The sequence below is a fragment of the Phragmites australis genome, chromosome 3 (genome assembly GCF_958298935.1).
Source record: "Phragmites australis chromosome 3, lpPhrAust1.1, whole genome shotgun sequence".
In the NCBI taxonomy this organism is placed as follows: domain Eukaryota; kingdom Viridiplantae; phylum Streptophyta; class Magnoliopsida; order Poales; family Poaceae; genus Phragmites; species Phragmites australis.
The window spans coordinates 37,495,542-37,512,848 of record NC_084923.1 but is presented as its reverse complement, the minus strand read 5'-3'; the positions used below and the strand labels follow the sequence as shown (position 1 = coordinate 37,512,848).

The 17,307-nt window shown below is 40.6% G+C and overlaps 2 protein-coding genes across 3 annotated transcripts; one reads left to right on the top strand and one right to left on the bottom strand.

The window, feature by feature from the left end:
- The first annotated feature begins 4,142 nt into the window (after window positions 1–4,142).
- LOC133912958 (uncharacterized) lies at window positions 4,143–8,188 on the top strand. The gene is made up of 4 exons (XM_062355957.1): window positions 4,143–4,866; window positions 5,728–5,880; window positions 5,975–6,655; window positions 6,803–8,188. Exons 1-4 carry the CDS (start codon window positions 4,513–4,515, stop codon window positions 7,886–7,888), a joined length of 2,274 nt encoding a protein of 757 aa, XP_062211941.1. The 5' UTR covers window positions 4,143–4,512; the 3' UTR covers window positions 7,889–8,188.
- A 900-nt stretch (window positions 8,189–9,088) lies between these two features.
- On the bottom strand, window positions 9,089–15,530 carry LOC133912959 (uncharacterized). 2 transcript variants are annotated; one of them, XR_009908931.1, is made up of 10 exons: window positions 15,202–15,530; window positions 15,055–15,115; window positions 14,754–14,886; window positions 13,829–13,952; window positions 12,674–12,730; window positions 12,497–12,593; window positions 11,961–12,168; window positions 9,895–9,955; window positions 9,553–9,776; window positions 9,100–9,370 (listed from the first exon to the last, which is right to left on the bottom strand). XR_009908931.1 is itself a non-coding variant. In XM_062355958.1 (9 exons), exons 1-9 carry the CDS (start codon window positions 15,520–15,522, stop codon window positions 9,723–9,725), a joined length of 1,116 nt encoding a protein of 371 aa, XP_062211942.1. In that variant the 5' UTR covers window positions 15,523–15,530; the 3' UTR covers window positions 9,089–9,722. The 2 variants fall into 2 exon arrangements, 1 of the variants encoding a protein (XP_062211942.1); XM_062355958.1 differs by having other exon boundaries at window positions 9,089–9,776.
- Window positions 15,531–17,307: the final 1,777 nt, after the last annotated feature.

The following is a 17,307-nucleotide window of genomic DNA, read 5'->3' as shown; positions in this document are numbered from 1 at the left end:
ACTATAGACTTAGGGACAAAGGGAGTTATACAGGTTTAGGCCTCCCGGAGGATAATAGCTTTACGTCCTATGTGTTGTGGTACGAAGGATCTCAATTGGTTACAGAGATAGTTCTAGCTGGCTGCCATACTTGATCTGCTCTTCTCTACAAACGAGATCTTCATCCCTTTATATAGTGGGGAGAAGGAGAACTTACACGTGAATCCAAATAGAAGATACTGCTTATCATAATATCTAACCCAAATCATCATTACGGAGGACTGTCCTCAACCACTTGCTTGATCGGCCTACTGGCAACGTCCCGCCTGTCATGCGGCGCTGCGTCGACTTGCGGAAGTCCCACTCTATAACATTTAATGCCACAAGACGGGACAATATCTTTATGTGCTGTCTATGACTTCGTCCAGTGGAGTTAGCACCTGAGAAAAGAAAACACTTGAGTGAATATCAATAAATACGATTAGACATGTTATGTCAGATTCGGCCCTGCGACCAGTGAGGTCGGTCACGGCTTTATATGATGACGTAGGGAGACTGGTCACGTATGACTTGTACTGGTCACGAGAACCATACTCTAATCGTGCGACCGACCAGTGTTAAAAATATACACCTCTGACTACTGTATCCTCGTAGGACCTATTTACTAGAGTACCCTTGTACTCGATACAACGACAACAACCGATACCCTCTGTCTGGTCCCTTCGTTATCACCCACCTGCTTACACAATCCCACAAGGATACGTGAGCACGACGACAGGACACATGCTTCTGCATCCATAACCAAGTGCAGCGATGGCCATTTACCAAAATTGCCGGTGCCGCCAAGTCCACTGTGCACAGGGCGTGGCACGTGCGAACCCAAGGGAGAGGAGGTTTACGTGTGGTTGTATTTTGCTACTCTTTTCCCTCTGCTAATAAGAAATGGCAGAGCTCCTGTCCTGTTTTTCTTTTTCTTTCTTTATTTTTGTAGTGGTAGTGCGAGTTGACTCTTAGGTGACATGCCCACCACAAAAGGGGGAGAAGACAGAGTGAGTGATTCAGGTTTCAACTCTGCGCATATACGGTGGACGTCCCTGTTGTTAACTAGTAAGACGGCAGATCTATGAAATTAGATATGATACAGGTCTATTTAGTGGACCCAATACTGTCTATTATATGTATGGTCCCGCAAGAACGTGTATAACCAGGTCAAATGCCAAAGTCGAATTCAGCAAAATTATCTACAATGGAAAAATATGTTTTTTTCAAAAAATGAAATGGAAAATACAGTGATACTGGACATGAGTACCGTTATGCAGTTTCTACTTTACAGAGAACATGGTCTGCAGTTTCCTCTGCGCTCTAAGCCTTATATAATACAACAGAAAAATGTTCTAGTTCTAAAAATTAATGGAAAAGATATGAAACGACGGTAAGAGCATCTCTAACTGACTTCTTAAATCTCACTTCATATATTTTCATATAAGGAGTCTTTTTAAAAGATTTATTCTCTATTTCTCTACACGTTTCAACCGACTCTCTAAATTTTACTCCTAAATTTCACTCACCTATATTTATTAATATGCTATAACTAAAAAAATATTTGCAATGGCTATATTTTTAACGGCTATATTTTTCGTGTCTATATATAAAAATGCATATAAATAGAGCGTTACAAAGGAACTCACTTTTTTACCATATAACTTAGAACTACAAATAATTTTAGAAATTAGTCTATTATATAAAAAGAATATTTGTGAATTTTCTCAGATTTTTGGATATTTATTTGAGACTAGCAATTGTTACACGTTATAAAAGTAGCTTTTTTTTAAAGAATTTTAGTTTAAATTCTACGTAGGCTTTTTGTTAAATCTAATTAGAATAAGTTATACATAGATTATGGAACACTTAAAAAAGTTGATTATTAGAGTAATAGAAAACTATTGTTTTGATTCGGTCCATAATCATCATCTACAGTATTACAGCGAGCCCTCCCCAATTCAGATGCTCAACATCGATGGATGCAGCAAGAGAAAAAAACAACCAGTCTGCATTTCCTTGTAGCGACCGTAAACATGAGCTGTTTTCTGTTCTTTGTTCATGCATATTCCATAAGATAGCAGATAACGGTCATCGTATGCATCAACCCGACCTGTTTGATTATAAAGTTTCTATCTCGACAGAAGCAACGTTGAGAAACGAGCACAAGAAAAGGCACCTGGAACCTGTTTACAATCATACGGAATCTTGTGTGTGGGTCGGTCGTGCCGCTGGTCACCCTTGGAACCCGTGATCACTGGCTAAGAAGACACGCATCGAACTAATCATGCTCATGCATGTGTCCAAGTGGCCAACTAATAAACCTTCCATTTTGTCCTCTTCCATTTGACAAGGTGTCCTGCTTCTTCGTTTTTTTCTGTCCTCCTCCTTGTGAGTACTAATTCGTGGATTATCACTACAAGTTATCGTCTCGAGAAACTCAAGGGATCTTCTTGTCTAGTGTTCATGTGATCGAGGCATGTGTGTGTTGTGCTTGGACGGAATCGTGCTCTGTAAATTCGAGGCATCTGTTCCAAAGGAATAATAACACAGGCTGTCCTCCTTCCAGCATGAAATTAAATGCGTTTGTGGTTTCTCAGCTGCTGGATCAATTATATCATACTCCTGCATAATATTCTACCCCAAGATTGCACGGTTCAGGATTAACTAGTGCTAAAAAAACTCATTCCCTTAAAAAATGTAAGGTGTATTTTATTTTAAAAAATTATTAAAAATAAATTTTGATAGTTAACTTCTCTTATAATATATTGTCAATTGCTATAAAATTAATATCACATTAAAAGTTCTTCGAAATGCAAATCTATTAAAATAAATTTTGTATACTAATATAATTTGATTAATTATCTGTCAAAACTTATAAAGTTTGATCTTTTTGAAATAAAATAGTCTTTATATTTTTTAATGGAGAGAGTAATTATTTTGTTTAGAATAAGAAGCTTTATATTAGTTCAAAGCAAGAGTACAACTATGAGCTTTCAAGAACAAAGAACAAAGGTTCTAAGTTGTAACACACACGCACACCTTTGCAAGCCCTCAGAAACTTGTTTGGCACAAACGTGAGGGGGCAATATTAGCTGGCTGGCAAATGATAATCACTTGTGCACCCGTGGCTTCTCTGCCTTTTACATGTATACTTAGCTAACTGACCATGCAGTATAATAAACATATATATATTAGACACGGTGATATTAAGTACAAACTCAATAATGTATCATAGAAACTGTGTTAAAAGAATATGTTAGGAGCGATACCGTAGTTTGATTTTAGATATGGTTTTTTAAAAAAGAGAAGCTTATTTATTAATTTTACTCATAATTTCTTTATTTATGTTTATTAATAAAACGGATCTAATATCTACAGCTGTTAATAAGACGGCAAGACTATAGGACGAAGGTGGATAGTAAACAGGGGTAAAATATTCAAATTTTAGAGGTTTTAATAGATAGAAGAAAAATAGAAAAAAAGAGATGACGCAAGAATCAACTCATATTTATTTTATATAGTAGTACATGTATATAAGTGTCTAAAGCAGGATATTGTTTAGGAGAATTTCGAGGTTTGCTTCAAAATTGAGTTGAACCGTAGGGGATATGCAAGTCTCTTTTACCCATAATTTTCGTAGCCGTTAAATTTTTTGCAGCCGATGGTTTCCGAAAAAAAAAATTGTAGCCGGGACCTGCGGCGTGTCCCACGTATCCGGCGACCACGGAACGGAACACGAAGGCGAAAACCATCCGGTGCCATTTCCGTGAAACGACGCGGCAGAAACAACACGCCGGCCGCGGCATTCTCTGCTCACGCACTACTCTCGATGGCCATCGCAATCCACAAGTAAAAGAAAAATATATATTTTCCATTAACTATTTTTATAAATGTTTACCAAGCGAACAAATAACAATAGAAATGTAAAACTGAATTAAAAAATAAGAGTGAAATGACAGAGTGGAAAAGCTGCCGGCGGGCCCCACCCGGAAGTCTAACGACAAGGAGGAGGCGGAAAAAAAAAACCGGGAGGAAAAAACAAACGGAGACGACGACGAAGAACAGCGCTCCTCCCTCCCTCCCTCCCTCCTCCAACCTAACGTTCACCTCCCTATTTATTTTGCCGCTCTGCTTCTCTCTCCTCCCGTGCACCCGTGCCCCCAGTCCGCCTTCAATCCCCGATCTTCGAATCCCAATCCCAATCCCAGCTCGCAGCTTGCAGGGAGAATCAGAGCTCGCCGCCGTCTCCTCGCTCCCAGGCTGAGGTTTCCTTCCGCGATTTGGCTCCGAAACCGCGTCCTTGAAGGACTTCTTGTCTTGCCTTCTTGGTCGTCGATTTTTGCCCCCAAATCCCAGTCGTCTCCGCCGTTATTGGAGCGGAGGGAGGGGGATACTGCTCAACATTCGGCTGTCTCTTGGAGCAAAGCTAAGGTTTTAGCCGATCTCTGCGAGGTTCTTGGCGATTCCTGCGCGCAAAACCGGTCGCCTCTGATGGTGGCGAGGATGATGCGGTGGCCGCGGCCGCCGGCGCGGCGCAAGTTCAGCGTACGGCTGGTGGTGCGGCGGGCGGAGGGGCTGCTGCAGCCTCCGGTGGAGCCCGCCTCGCCGGAGCGGGAGGCAGCGGGCGCCAGGCTGCCGAGGGTCGCGGCGGAGGTGAGGTGGAAGGGGCCCAGGGCGTCGGCGCTGGGCTCGCTGCGGCGCGCCGTGGTCAGGCGCAACCGCACGCGGGAGGAGGAGGCGGCGTCGTGGGAGGAGGAGTTCGAGAGCGTCGTGACGCTCACGGCCGCGTCGCTCCGAGAGGGCGCCGCGTTCCAGCCCTGGGAGCTCGCCTTCTGTGTGTTCAGCGTGAGCATCACCTCCTTATTGTAGTTGGATTCTGTTGCACCTGCCATTATTGTTCATACTCCTCGTAACAACGCATAAAACTATATTGTACTCGGTCTGTTTGCATCACTTTTCACTTATTCTTGTTTCACGTTTGAAGGAGAGTTTTGTGTTCAAAATCCTGCCTGGTTACCTTTTTCCTCTTATGATCTGTTTGGGGATGGAGAAACCTTTTGGGCTTTAGTTCAATTTTGAGCTAAATCCTAAGGATTTGGGTTCCAATCCCCCATATCCAACAGACCATTACTTTTTAAGAAATCTGATGACTGGTTTTGTGCTTATCCTTTCAATTCTACTTTTCGATTTTGTTCCTCTTTGTCCTTTTTGCAATTGATACTGTCATTTTGTGTTATCCATTTAATTTTTCCAATCTTCTGTTAAACTATCTCTTTTGTGAACTGATTAATGTTTTCTAGTTGCTTGGACTTTCCTGTGTATAATATGTGTTCGTTCCCCTGTAGAAAAGGATAAACAATCCAGTTACATTCAGAAGAATGAATATGAGTAGTTTAAGGATGCCAATTGATCAATCGTAGGAAAGATTCCTGTGTGGACTGTATTCCTATTAATATGGAGCAAATCCATCTTCTTGATAGTAACATTGCACCTTGTGAAGCTAAGTATTGCGGTGATCAATAATGAGTTGACAACAAATATGGACAAGATAGTTTCTTTGTCAAGGCAATCAGAGTATATCAGACAAGTTTCGTTTTAGATGTTGCTTTTAGATGTATCGTCCCTTGGCAAGCTGGCATATTTTCTTTGAGTGACTTCTGCAAGTGAATCTCAACACCCTTCTTTTCTTTCTTTCCCTCAACGCAGGATGTCAACAAAGGCCCAAAGAATAAGCCATCAATTCTAGGAACTGCCTCCCTTAACCTAGCAGAGTATGCATCAGCAGCTGATGAGGAGATCGAGATAATTCTCCCATTGTCTGTGCCTGGTGGTGCACCTGAACTGCTCTCATCACTTCATGTGAGTTTGCGATGTCAACAAGAAGTTCTGGCTGGTTAACAATTCCCCTTTGAATTGTCATCTGGTGTGACCCTCGAATCTTATTTTTGTGCAGCTCACTCTGAGTATGGTGGAACTAAGAGCATTTCAAGAAACATCCGATGCATCACAACGACCTGCTGCAACTTTGCCATTGTCCCCATCATCTGGTGATTCTCTTCCCGGAGGAAAAGATGAAGTTTCGGTTATTAAAGCAGGGCTGAGAAAGGTGAAAATTCTCACAGATCTGGTGTCGACACGAAAGTCCAAGAGGACTTGCCAAGAGGATGGAGGCAGCGAAGATAAGTGCTGTGTCAACAGTGATGGTGCTGAATATCCATGTGATACTGAGTCTCTCGATGACGATATGGAAGTCAGAGCACAAGAAGATGAAGCTGGGGATTCAACTATCAGGAAGTCCTTCAGTTATGGCTCACTGCAGTCTGTCAATTACGTTGGTGGCCTAGTTTATGCCCATGCAAAGATTGATGGGGTTAATGAGGACTGGATCTATTATAGTCACCGGAAATCTGATGTTGGTTATCATGTAGAGGAAGTGTTGTCATCGACTGCTGAGCAGACTGTGTTGCCAACTGCTAAACGGAGTATCCTTCCCTGGAGAAAGAGGAAGTTGAGTTTACGTTCACTGAAGGCTAAAGGTGAACCTCTGTTGAAAAAGGCATATGGAGAAGAGGGAGGTGATGATATTGATTATGATCGACGTCTGCTAACATCTTCTGATGAATCTGTTTTGGAGGTAATTTTCCCTCCTTTATTGGCCATTGTAAAAGAAGCTATCAGCATATTTCAAGAATTTACTCGAGCAACACTTGTTTGTTAGATAATAGAGATGTTTATGAACATTCATGATATTTATTTTGAGCAATGCATCTTTCAATTGTAGGGCTCACGAGGCGAAGATGGATCATCTAATGGTATGGTGTCAGAATTTGGTGATGACAATTTTGTTGTGGGGAATTGGGAGTTGAAGGAAATATTTAGTCGTGATGGCCATATGAAGCTTTCTTCCCAGGTGTTCTTTGCATCAATAGACCAGAGAAGTGAGCGAGCTGCTGGGGAGAGCGCATGTACAGCACTTGTGGCTGTTATTGCAGATTGGTTCAAAGCAAATCAGAATATGATGCCTATTCAGTCACAGTTTGACAGCCTTGTCCGCGAAGGATCATTAGAGTGGAGAAACCTTTGTGAAAATGAGACATATATAGAGCGTTTTCCTGACAAGCACTTTGATCTTGAAACTGTCCTTCATGCCAAGATCCGCCCACTCACAGTATCTCCCAGCAAATCTTTTATTGGATTCTTCCAGCCCGAAGGCGATGATGACATGAGCGGCTTTGAGTTTCTTAGTGGTGCCATGTCATTTGATAACATCTGGGATGAGATTACCCAGGCAGCAGAGTTCTCATCTACTGTTAACCCTAATCTATACATAGTGAGCTGGAATGACCATTTTTTTCTCCTGAAGGTTGAACGTGATGTATATTACATTATCGATACCCTTGGAGAAAGGCTCTGTGAAGGGTGCAGCCAGGCATACATTTTGAAGTTTGACAACAATACCACAATTCACAAGGTACCTGCCGAAAAGAAACCATCTAGCCCTGACTCAAGTGGACCATTAAAGGATTCTTCAGGTTCAGAGAGCTCTTCAACTGAGCCTGACAGTGAGAATGACATCGAAGAGAACATACTTGTGTCGAAGGGCAAGGAATCATGCAAAGAATACATCAAGAGTTTTCTGGCAGCCATACCAATCAGGGAACTACAGGTGGACATCAAGAAAGGACTGATGGCATCAACCCTGTTGCACCACCGCCTCCAAATTGAGTTCCACTACACCCAATCTTCTCCAAAAGAGATTGCATCACCCCCTCAACTTCTTACCATCAATGCCCCCTTTGAGTTCTCATGGCCTGAGCCACCACCAACAATGGAAGTTGCACTAACACCTGCGGTCTCCATTGTATAGCTTGTCACCATGGTGGCTGAGATGCGAGACAACCTGCCCTGATGTTTAACATCAAGAGCCTCTTTTTTCCTTGGGCCACTGCATTAAGGGGAACCTAGATGAAGATTTTGTTTCCTTTCTAATTTTGCTCATGTATTATCTAATATGAACTGACTACTATAGGTCTTCCTCCCAGGCATAGGAGCCTTCTGCCTGCATTTTGTATAGAGGTGTATGCTCCTATCTTCTCTCATCTGCTGGGTTGTAGTCTTTTGGAACCTTGTATTTAGTCGATGAGAGATATACCTTCGTTATAATTAACTACAGGTCCTGTTTATCTATGGATGTAACATGCCAATATGCTCGCAACAAGCATCGAGCTGGAATTCTGAATCTGATAGTTGCAAGCAGCGTATGTTCACACATTTTGAGTTCACATATTTTCTCGGAGCCTCTGTGATGCTGTCTCTGGAAATTACTGAATCTGTTCTGGTCAAAAGTATGACTGTTATGCTGTTAATTGTAGTTTATTGGTTCCTCACTTTTTGGCCAAAATCTGTAAACTTCAGCGCATAAAAGCCTTTCCATAGTCGGAATCAATCCGTGATAACGACAATACATTTTCAGTGAATGCGACAGACGAGCTGCTGCCTGATATCTGATGAAAAGCACACGATATCCGTTTCTTTTGGGCGATTGGCATGTGATATCACGAGCTGAGTTTGTGATGCATCATGATGGTTCTTTTGTACCTCTTCAACTTCCGACCAGCAGCTTTCAGATGCCGAATTCTAACCGTTGATGCTATCAAAAACACAGATTATTTTTCGATACCAAAAACCATTGGCAGGTCATTTTGTTAAGGAAAAGAACAGCAGATAAAAAATGCGAGATACTTTGGTAGTACATACAAGTTATTCATAGCTGTTCATATTTCATACTTGGTCAGAATATAATTTGTTCATCTACGATGTAACCACCCAGGCACGCATTGTGGAGCCGAACATCCAATCAGTGTCCATAATGCGTTGGACTAGGAAAATAATCTCTAGCTATTGCCACTTTGTCCGAATGTTCCAATTGTAATCTTGTTGTGGAGTTAAGCTGGCAATCATTTTTCCTTGGCGACCACGTCCATTTTGGCATGTAACATGAGCATGAAGAACCACCAGATTCATTATATGTGTCTTTAGTTCCTACCAGATCATAAAGCGAAATCCATAAAATTGTGTACCAGGATAATTATTTGGTACATGATATCATGACGCAGCTTGTGATGATACATTTCATTCACTTCATGTGATCTCATGATTCTTGCAAGTTGCAAAGCACTTGATCAGAAAAAGAAAGTTGTATGAAAGTGGCACACCAAATAACCCAAGAGTTATGATACAGCCATGCATAGCTTTACTGATAGATGGGTTTCTCATTGGCGTTGAGTAGATTCTGGAAGATGATGGGTTCAGACATTCAGTTCATGTGTCTTCCCTACCTTGCATCCTCCTGCAGCTATTTTTCCAACTCATTTACGCATTGCTTCACCCACAAGATTATTTTTACTTTTAAAAAGAATAAATGAGCCATCATAGGAGGTGAAACAATGACGGCAAATGGCTTCTGAGAGTATTGTTAAAAATTTCATAGTGCACATGATCTGGATATCACACGAATTTGGATTAACTTACAAGTAGATAGGGATCATTGTTCCAAGGGCTCTCTAGCCTGTACAATGCTTCTTATGAAGCAAGCTTGGATGGTTAGCAAGTTGAGGGAGTGAAATCTCCAGATTTCCAGGTGAGTGGACTGCAGCGGCTGTTAAATTTAGGGAACGATTTCCTAGTGAAAGATCATTTGATTACGTACATAATTCAGACACAAGCTCAACAACTCCCCACATTGGAGCATCATTCTGCATTTAATTGAATTGTCAAAAGCAGATCATGTGAAAAACAGACATGGAATAGGTGCAAACCCACAATAACTTGGACGAAATAGACAAAATTACAGTGTGCTAATCCATGTCTCACCAGATATACAATGTCAAATGCCTTGGAGTAATCCTTCAGAGATTTCTCAATGTTGGTATTCCTGTAAAACCAGTTCTGTGTTACTTGATGCATAAATTTGTTAAGGAAATAAAAGTTGTGTGGGTAGATGATGCGAAAAACAGGCCAACAGGGAAAGGAAAGTATCATATAAATGAGAATTGAACAAAAAGGTATGCTATTCCTCCTGGCTTATGTAGGGTGCTGCAGCAGCAATTGAGGTTTTAGAAATGATTTTCAGCTGCAGCGCGGCAAGAAAATATCCAGATTCCTTGGATTCTCTGGTTTATTTTAGTCTGGACAGATCACATAGATGATACACGTGATTCAAAAAGCTTTGCATTGTTTAAAGGAAAACCAGTACAACAGAAGCATGAACTTCCTGTGATTGCCCAACTATGTTCTGTAACCAAAGAAACTCCCCTTTTATTTGAAGACAACATTTTCTGGCAAGCCTATCTTTACTTGAACAACCAATACAGCTAGCAATGCAGAGTAATGAAATTGACATGTCTAATCACAATACAAAAACAACAATATTTGTCACAAGCAAGTTGGGGTAAGCTAGAGATGAAACCCATAAGATCCAACTAAAAAGATGATATAAAAACAATAATAATAATAAAGTTACTAGTAATAGTAACAAAATAAAAGTAATAACAGTATAAGAAAACTGATGCATAAGTTTTGGTTCTAGCAAATGGATTGCTAACTTTCACACGCTTCTATCCGTGGATAGTTCTTTAGGGATATTATATTCATTTAAGTCTCTCTACAGACTCTTCTCAGGTTTGGTCGACTCTTGCCTCTTGTCACATTATCAACGTACCTCAGTGTCCCGCTATGCACGAGTGACTTTAGAGGCCTCCGTGGGATATGTCCAACCATCTCAACTGATGTTGGATAAGCTTTTCTTCAATTAACGCTACCCCTACCTTATCATGTATATCATTATTTCGGATCCGATCCTTGTATGGTTACAAATCCATCGCAACATACGCATCTATGCTACACTTAAGTATTGGGCATGTCGTCTTTTAGTTGGCCAACATTCGGAGCCATACAACATCACGGGCCAAATCGTCATCCTATAGAACTTACCTTTCAGCTTTTATAGCACCTTCTTATCACAGAGGATGCCAGAAACTTGACACCATTTCATCCATCCGGCTTTGATTCTATAATTAGCATCTTCATCGATATCACCATCCTTCTGTAGCATCGATTCCAAACATCGAAAGGTATCCTTCTTGGGAACCACCTCTCCACCAAGACTAACGTCTTCTCTCTCATGCCTAGTAGCACCGAGATCGCACTTCATATACTCGGTTTTGGTCCTACTAAGCCTAAAACCTTTCGATTCTAAAGTATATCACCATAACTCTAATTTCCTATAAACCCCTATCCTACTCTCGTCAACTAGCACCACATCGTCAGCAAATAGCATAAACCAAAGGATATCTCCCTGAATGTCCCTTGTGACCTCATCCATCACAAAAGAAAATAAATAAAGGCTTAAAGCTGACCTTTGATGTAGTCCTATTTTAAGCAAAAAATCATCGGTGACACCTTCACTTGTCACAACATTATTGTACATATCCTTGATAAGGGTAATATACTTTGTTGGGACTTTGTGTTTGTCCAAGGCCCACCACATGACATTTCTCAGTATTTTGTCGTAAGCCTTCTCCAAGTCAATGTATACCATGTCTAATCACAATAAGTCAACAAAAACTTAAATCATAGTAAGAACCAAGAAAGGAAGGATTTTTCATGCTCCAAACTTTTTCTTAGGAGCTTACAATAGACAGAAATTAGGTCAAAAGATAAAAGGGAATCAACTTAATCATTGTGATGTTTAGTAGTTTCTAATCACAATAACTTATATTTCATTCATTAAGAATTGTGCCCATATTTTCAAATAATGATTTACTTAAAAAGAACAAGAATCAACCTAGTTGACGTGAGTAAATTAAAGATGGCAGTTCTCAAGATGGTAAATATCACGGCTACTTTGAATGAAGAAAGGGGATGGAGAATTTACTAACAGGAATCCAACAGCAATCCTGTTTTCATAGTTTAAACCATCAGACATGCCCAGATCCCCAATGTGATCACCAAGTAGCAGCACATTAGTCCTTTTCTTCACCAATGAATAGTCATCAATAGATCCATTTGGATCTCCCAGATTGTCATGCACTGGATCTGCCATGTCCAAGGCATGCTCATTTTTGTTTAGAACATGAATTGTTTTCCCTGCATTAGGCTTTTGTTAGTTTTTATGAGAAGATAAGCAAGGTACATATTACTTAATGATGCAGACAAGCAATCAGTTATTTATAGACTCACTTGCAATAGATAGTCCATCCAGATGGACAGATATATACCAATCAAAAGTAAATCTTAAACAAGAGGTCCATGCGACAGTCAAGTAACAGCAGGGCCAAGAATTTTCTTGCTGTAGCACAATTGAATGAAACAAGAAAGGAACCTTTCTTTATAAATAAAAACAGTGTTGTTACATACAATTCATGATGGAAGAACATAACTGCAATAAGAACTCACGACGAATAAAACAAATCACCTTTAAATGCTACAAGACGACCTTCTTCGTTAAAGACCATCCTGTTGGACACAATCTTGATGTTCTTGAATGATAGGTGGAGTTTCTGCCGGAAGACCTAAGGAAACAGTGGAATGTGCCAGTCAGCAATCAATTTCATCACATCATGTGTGGAACGGTTCCCTTTTTATAGCTTACCTCTTCAATTATGTCCGCAAGGCCAGCAGAAAATACCAGTACCGGAATATCTCTCTCCTGAAATTACATTCGAAAGGCTTTATTAGACTGCCACCATAACAACAGTTAGTTCTTCTCCATCTCCTGAAAATACTGTCATCACAGGTAAGCCAATTTGATTCAGTTATAATAGCACATCATCACCTACAGATAGGAAACAAAGGATGGAAAAGGGATATGCATCACAGAGTTCCAAGAGATGATCTGTTCACTACACAGATGTTGTTTGTCAGCCCAGAATGAGCCATGCGCAACATATTTACCATGATGCATATTTGAAATGTGGTGCATGCACCAAACTAACAAAATCTAGCAGTCCAAGTGTCCAGATTCATAATAATCACAAAAAAGGGAAATCACCTGATACTATAGAATGAAGAAGAATCAAAGAAGCAAACAGTTGAAAAAGGAATAAGAGCACTTTTAAGTCCCTCGTGCATATACTATCAATACAGTAGAATGCACTCTCCGGATTGCTTAAATGCTTGGAACATGTTGGCATATGGAAGTTGATATCACAATTAGCCTACTTTTTCATATGTGCAGCAAAACTCACTTAAACATGATAACAAGGATTCAGAAAGACAGGTAATAACTTAGCAAATTATGCCTTTTTCCCCAATCAATACCAGTACGCTTGCTTATATATGTGCTAAGAACTCTACAAAACAAAGATCCAAAACTATCAAAAAAATACTTTGCAAAAGGGAGCACCACAAAATTGCAGCCTTTACATTCAACAAACTGATAACAGGGAAAGAAAATCCAAAACAGGACATGCCACTAGTCTTGATCTGGACGAGAGACCAAAATTAAGTTAAAACCAAAAGGACAACACAGAAATCGGAAATGTTTACAGCAGATCAAAGAAAATAAGAAAAGGAGAAACAGATAAGCTTGTGCGTATTTCAAAATTTCTATACAACAGCTTAACAATTAGCTTTTTTACTAAAGCGGCAAATTAAAGTTAAGACCGACCATAATCATACCAAACCAACCAAACACAAAAATGGAACTCTAGGCATGTCCCAGAGTAGCATACTTAACAATTTTCATCCCCATTGGTTCACCAGCCAAAGTAAACTGTAAAGATGGCATGAATAGATAAAATCAAACCTCCATGAATTCAAAGAGCTCAACAACACCATCTCTGAAAGCAATTGAAGCATCAGCCACAGATTTCTTTATAGCTTCATATGTAAGACCACCTTCAATAAGGAGACCATGAGTCTTCTCCCACCTGTAGCATGTAGCAACTTCAAGTGTTAGCTACTGTAGTAGGACATCAAATCAAGGTTGATGACTTCATGTTGCATTCACAAGTTAAACCACAATGACAAACAACTGATGGCACAAACCCAAAATTCATCAAGAAAACTACTGCTCGAACAAAAAAATCACTTTTGTTATAGATGTTTTTGTATATTTAAATACATATAAATTAGTCAGGTATCAATGTATCAAAATCCCATGGTTCAACTTTTACTTGGCTGTTTATACAAACAGAATCCCAAATGATATGCAATGCAAATATAAAAATAGGCTTAAGATGCCTAGAACCATGTGGGTCACAAGAAAGCTAGACTTCAATGAATGACCAATGAAGATTCACCACCCCTTGAAAACTCCAGAGTTCAGCACTAAACAACATTATATCGATGTTATTGTCCTTGGTTAAACCTCTGTGTTCTGAAAGGCAGAAAGCCAGGAACCGCCCACATTGACTGATTGGGCATATGATCTCTTAGCTGTCAACCAGATGCAAGCGCTAAGCATTTCAATTTTCAAATGTTTCAGCCATGCAAACCCTCAAAAATGCAATCCATACAACTGGCCAACATATTTTACTATCAACAAGAAGAACCAACACTGATTCACTCATTCCATCCCCAAGTCCCCAACCTATACACTAGACAAAGCCCACGAAGATGTTCGCTTTACCATAGCATATTGGGATTCCTCACCGGCATTGTGAAGAAAAACTACAGTTGCAAACTTGCAATTAGCACCTGCCAAAAACACTCGTTCTACTACTTCTCACCATTCTTCCATGAGCTTCGCCTTCTCCGGAAGTGGGATGTCGGGGCAGATCTCGATGGGGTGGTAGTGCTCGTACAACGCCTCCCTCTTGGCGTCGTACTCCTCGTTCCCCTGCCTCAGCAGCCCATGGCTACCTGCCACCACACACAGACATCGATCCACAGATAGTCAGATACACCTCTCAGTTCCCCCAAGAACCCTCACAATATCCTAATAGTCAGATACACCTCTCAGTTCCCCCAAGAACCCTCACAATATCCTAACTTCATCGGAGAACTAAGGCAATAGTAGCAGGAGCGTACTCTGGCCGCGGGCGCCGTCGTACCAGTAACGCGTGAGCGTGCCGTCGAAGTCGGCTATGACCTGCGCAAACAGGAAGCCCTGGTCATCCTCTACCACCATAACCGGAGAGAAACATTAATGCGTCGATATCGGAGAAGAAGACCGGCCTGGAGCTTGGCGGGGCCCGCGGCGCGGATGGCCGCGACCTTGCAGCCGAGGGCGCCGGGGTCGGCGACGAAGCAGTCGGGAGCTGTGGTAGCGGAGGCGGAGGACATAGCGGCGGGGGGGAGGAGGGGGAGGGGAATGCGGCGGCGGAGGGGAGGAAGAGGGTTAGGGTTCCGGCGGCGAGGGGCGCGGGAGCGGCGGAGGCGGCGTAGGAGGAGAGAGCACGGGGACGGTGAGAGCGAAAGGAGGGGTGGGCTCGTCATGGCCCGCATTTCCGAATGGTGGGCCAGGGCTCGCTCGGTGGACCAAGAGGGCAGAGCCATATTTAGGAGTTTTTTATTTTTATATTTTCTAACATTAATATTTAAATAAGTAAATTCTTGATAAAAAATTTATAAAATAGACGTCTACCGCCCTACGCTCTTACGGCAGAGGCGGCAAGCACGCTGAAGCGGTGTACAGGGCTTAACAGTATTTCGTTGAAATCACTATTTACAGTAATATTTTCTCACCCATCTTTTTTATATAAAATTATGGTCTTTTGTTGCTTCAAAAATTTAAAAAAAAATTATATGTTTCATAATTCATATGCAACCCACTTTAATTGGATTAACCTAAAAATCAAGTTTATAATTTAAACTAAAATTCTCCAAAAAATACTACTTTTATAACTTTTAACAATTGTTAGTACTCAAATAAATTTTCAAAATCTCCAAAAATTCACTAATATTAATCTAATGTTATGGACTAATTTCTAAAATAATTTCCAACCCTAAGATATATGGTGATAAAGTGAGTTCCTTTGTAATACTCTATTCACATGAAATGATAAAAAATGCATATAAATAAAGCATTACAAAGGAACTCACTTTTTCACCATATATACTAGAGATGGAAATAATTTTAGAAATTATTCCATCACATAAGATGAATATTAGTGAATTTTCTCAGATTTTGGAAATTTATTTGAGGCCCTAACAATTGTTAAAAGTTATAAAAATAGTCTTTTTGGAGAATTTTAGTTTAAATTCTACACATGCTTTTTAGGTGAATCCAATTAAAATGAGTTTCACATGAATTATGAAACATGTATAAAAACTTTTAGAATTTTTAGAGCAACAGAAGACCACAATTTTATATAAAAAAGATGGGAGCGGAAATATTAATGTGAACAGTTATTTCAACGAAACACTGTTCATACGCTGAGGGTGGTAGGCATCTATATTTTTAAAAAATTTTATCAAAAATCTATTTATTTAAATATTAATGTTAGAAAATATATTTAAAAAAAGCCCCATATTTAGGACCTGACAAAGATTGTCATTTAGCCTATAAGCACATTGTTTCATTGTTTGGGTTTGGAATGCAGCCCAAGTTATTTTTTGTTAGGCCATGGACGCTAAAAAATATGGATGGCATTCTCTTTCTTTGACAAATAATAGTCTTTCCAAAGTTCTTTTTAAGAAGAGATCATTCTAAGGGAAAAAGTCAATTTTACTCAACCGAAATATAATCAGAGTCCACTTAGCCCCTATATTTTACTTTGGTTTATTTACCCCTAACTTCCTAAAACTGGATCACTCTCCACCTTTGCTTGCTAATGAATTCTGATTGGGATGGCCACATGGGCATCCAACATTGCCAAAGCGATCCTGGTGGCTGGTCCTCTCCTTCCTCTTGTCTCTCTCTCCACGGATTGTGCAGACATGAGGCTGATGCTCGACCATGTCGGCATCACGAGCTGGTCGGAATGCTCCGATGAGGTGGCTTTTCTGGAGACCAAATTGCTCAAGCGCTTGGAGACTGGCGGCAAGAATGACAAAGAAACCTCGTGCTAATCAGCGGCCTCATGGTGTTTTTGGTGTACTGCCTAAAGGCGAAATAGATTAGCGGCACAACTTGCCTTTGGGTATAAATACTTGTTACAAGAGTTGTAGAGGAGAACGTTATCTATCGAGATGTGGAGCTGATGATTGATCGGCCAGACATATGACTGCTCGCCCAAGCAGAGGTTGATGATTGGATGCAGAATCTGTCCCATCACCACCCAGAGGCTCCGCATTGCGTGAGATCATCGAGCGGGAACTAGTTATTCTGACGTAGTTGTT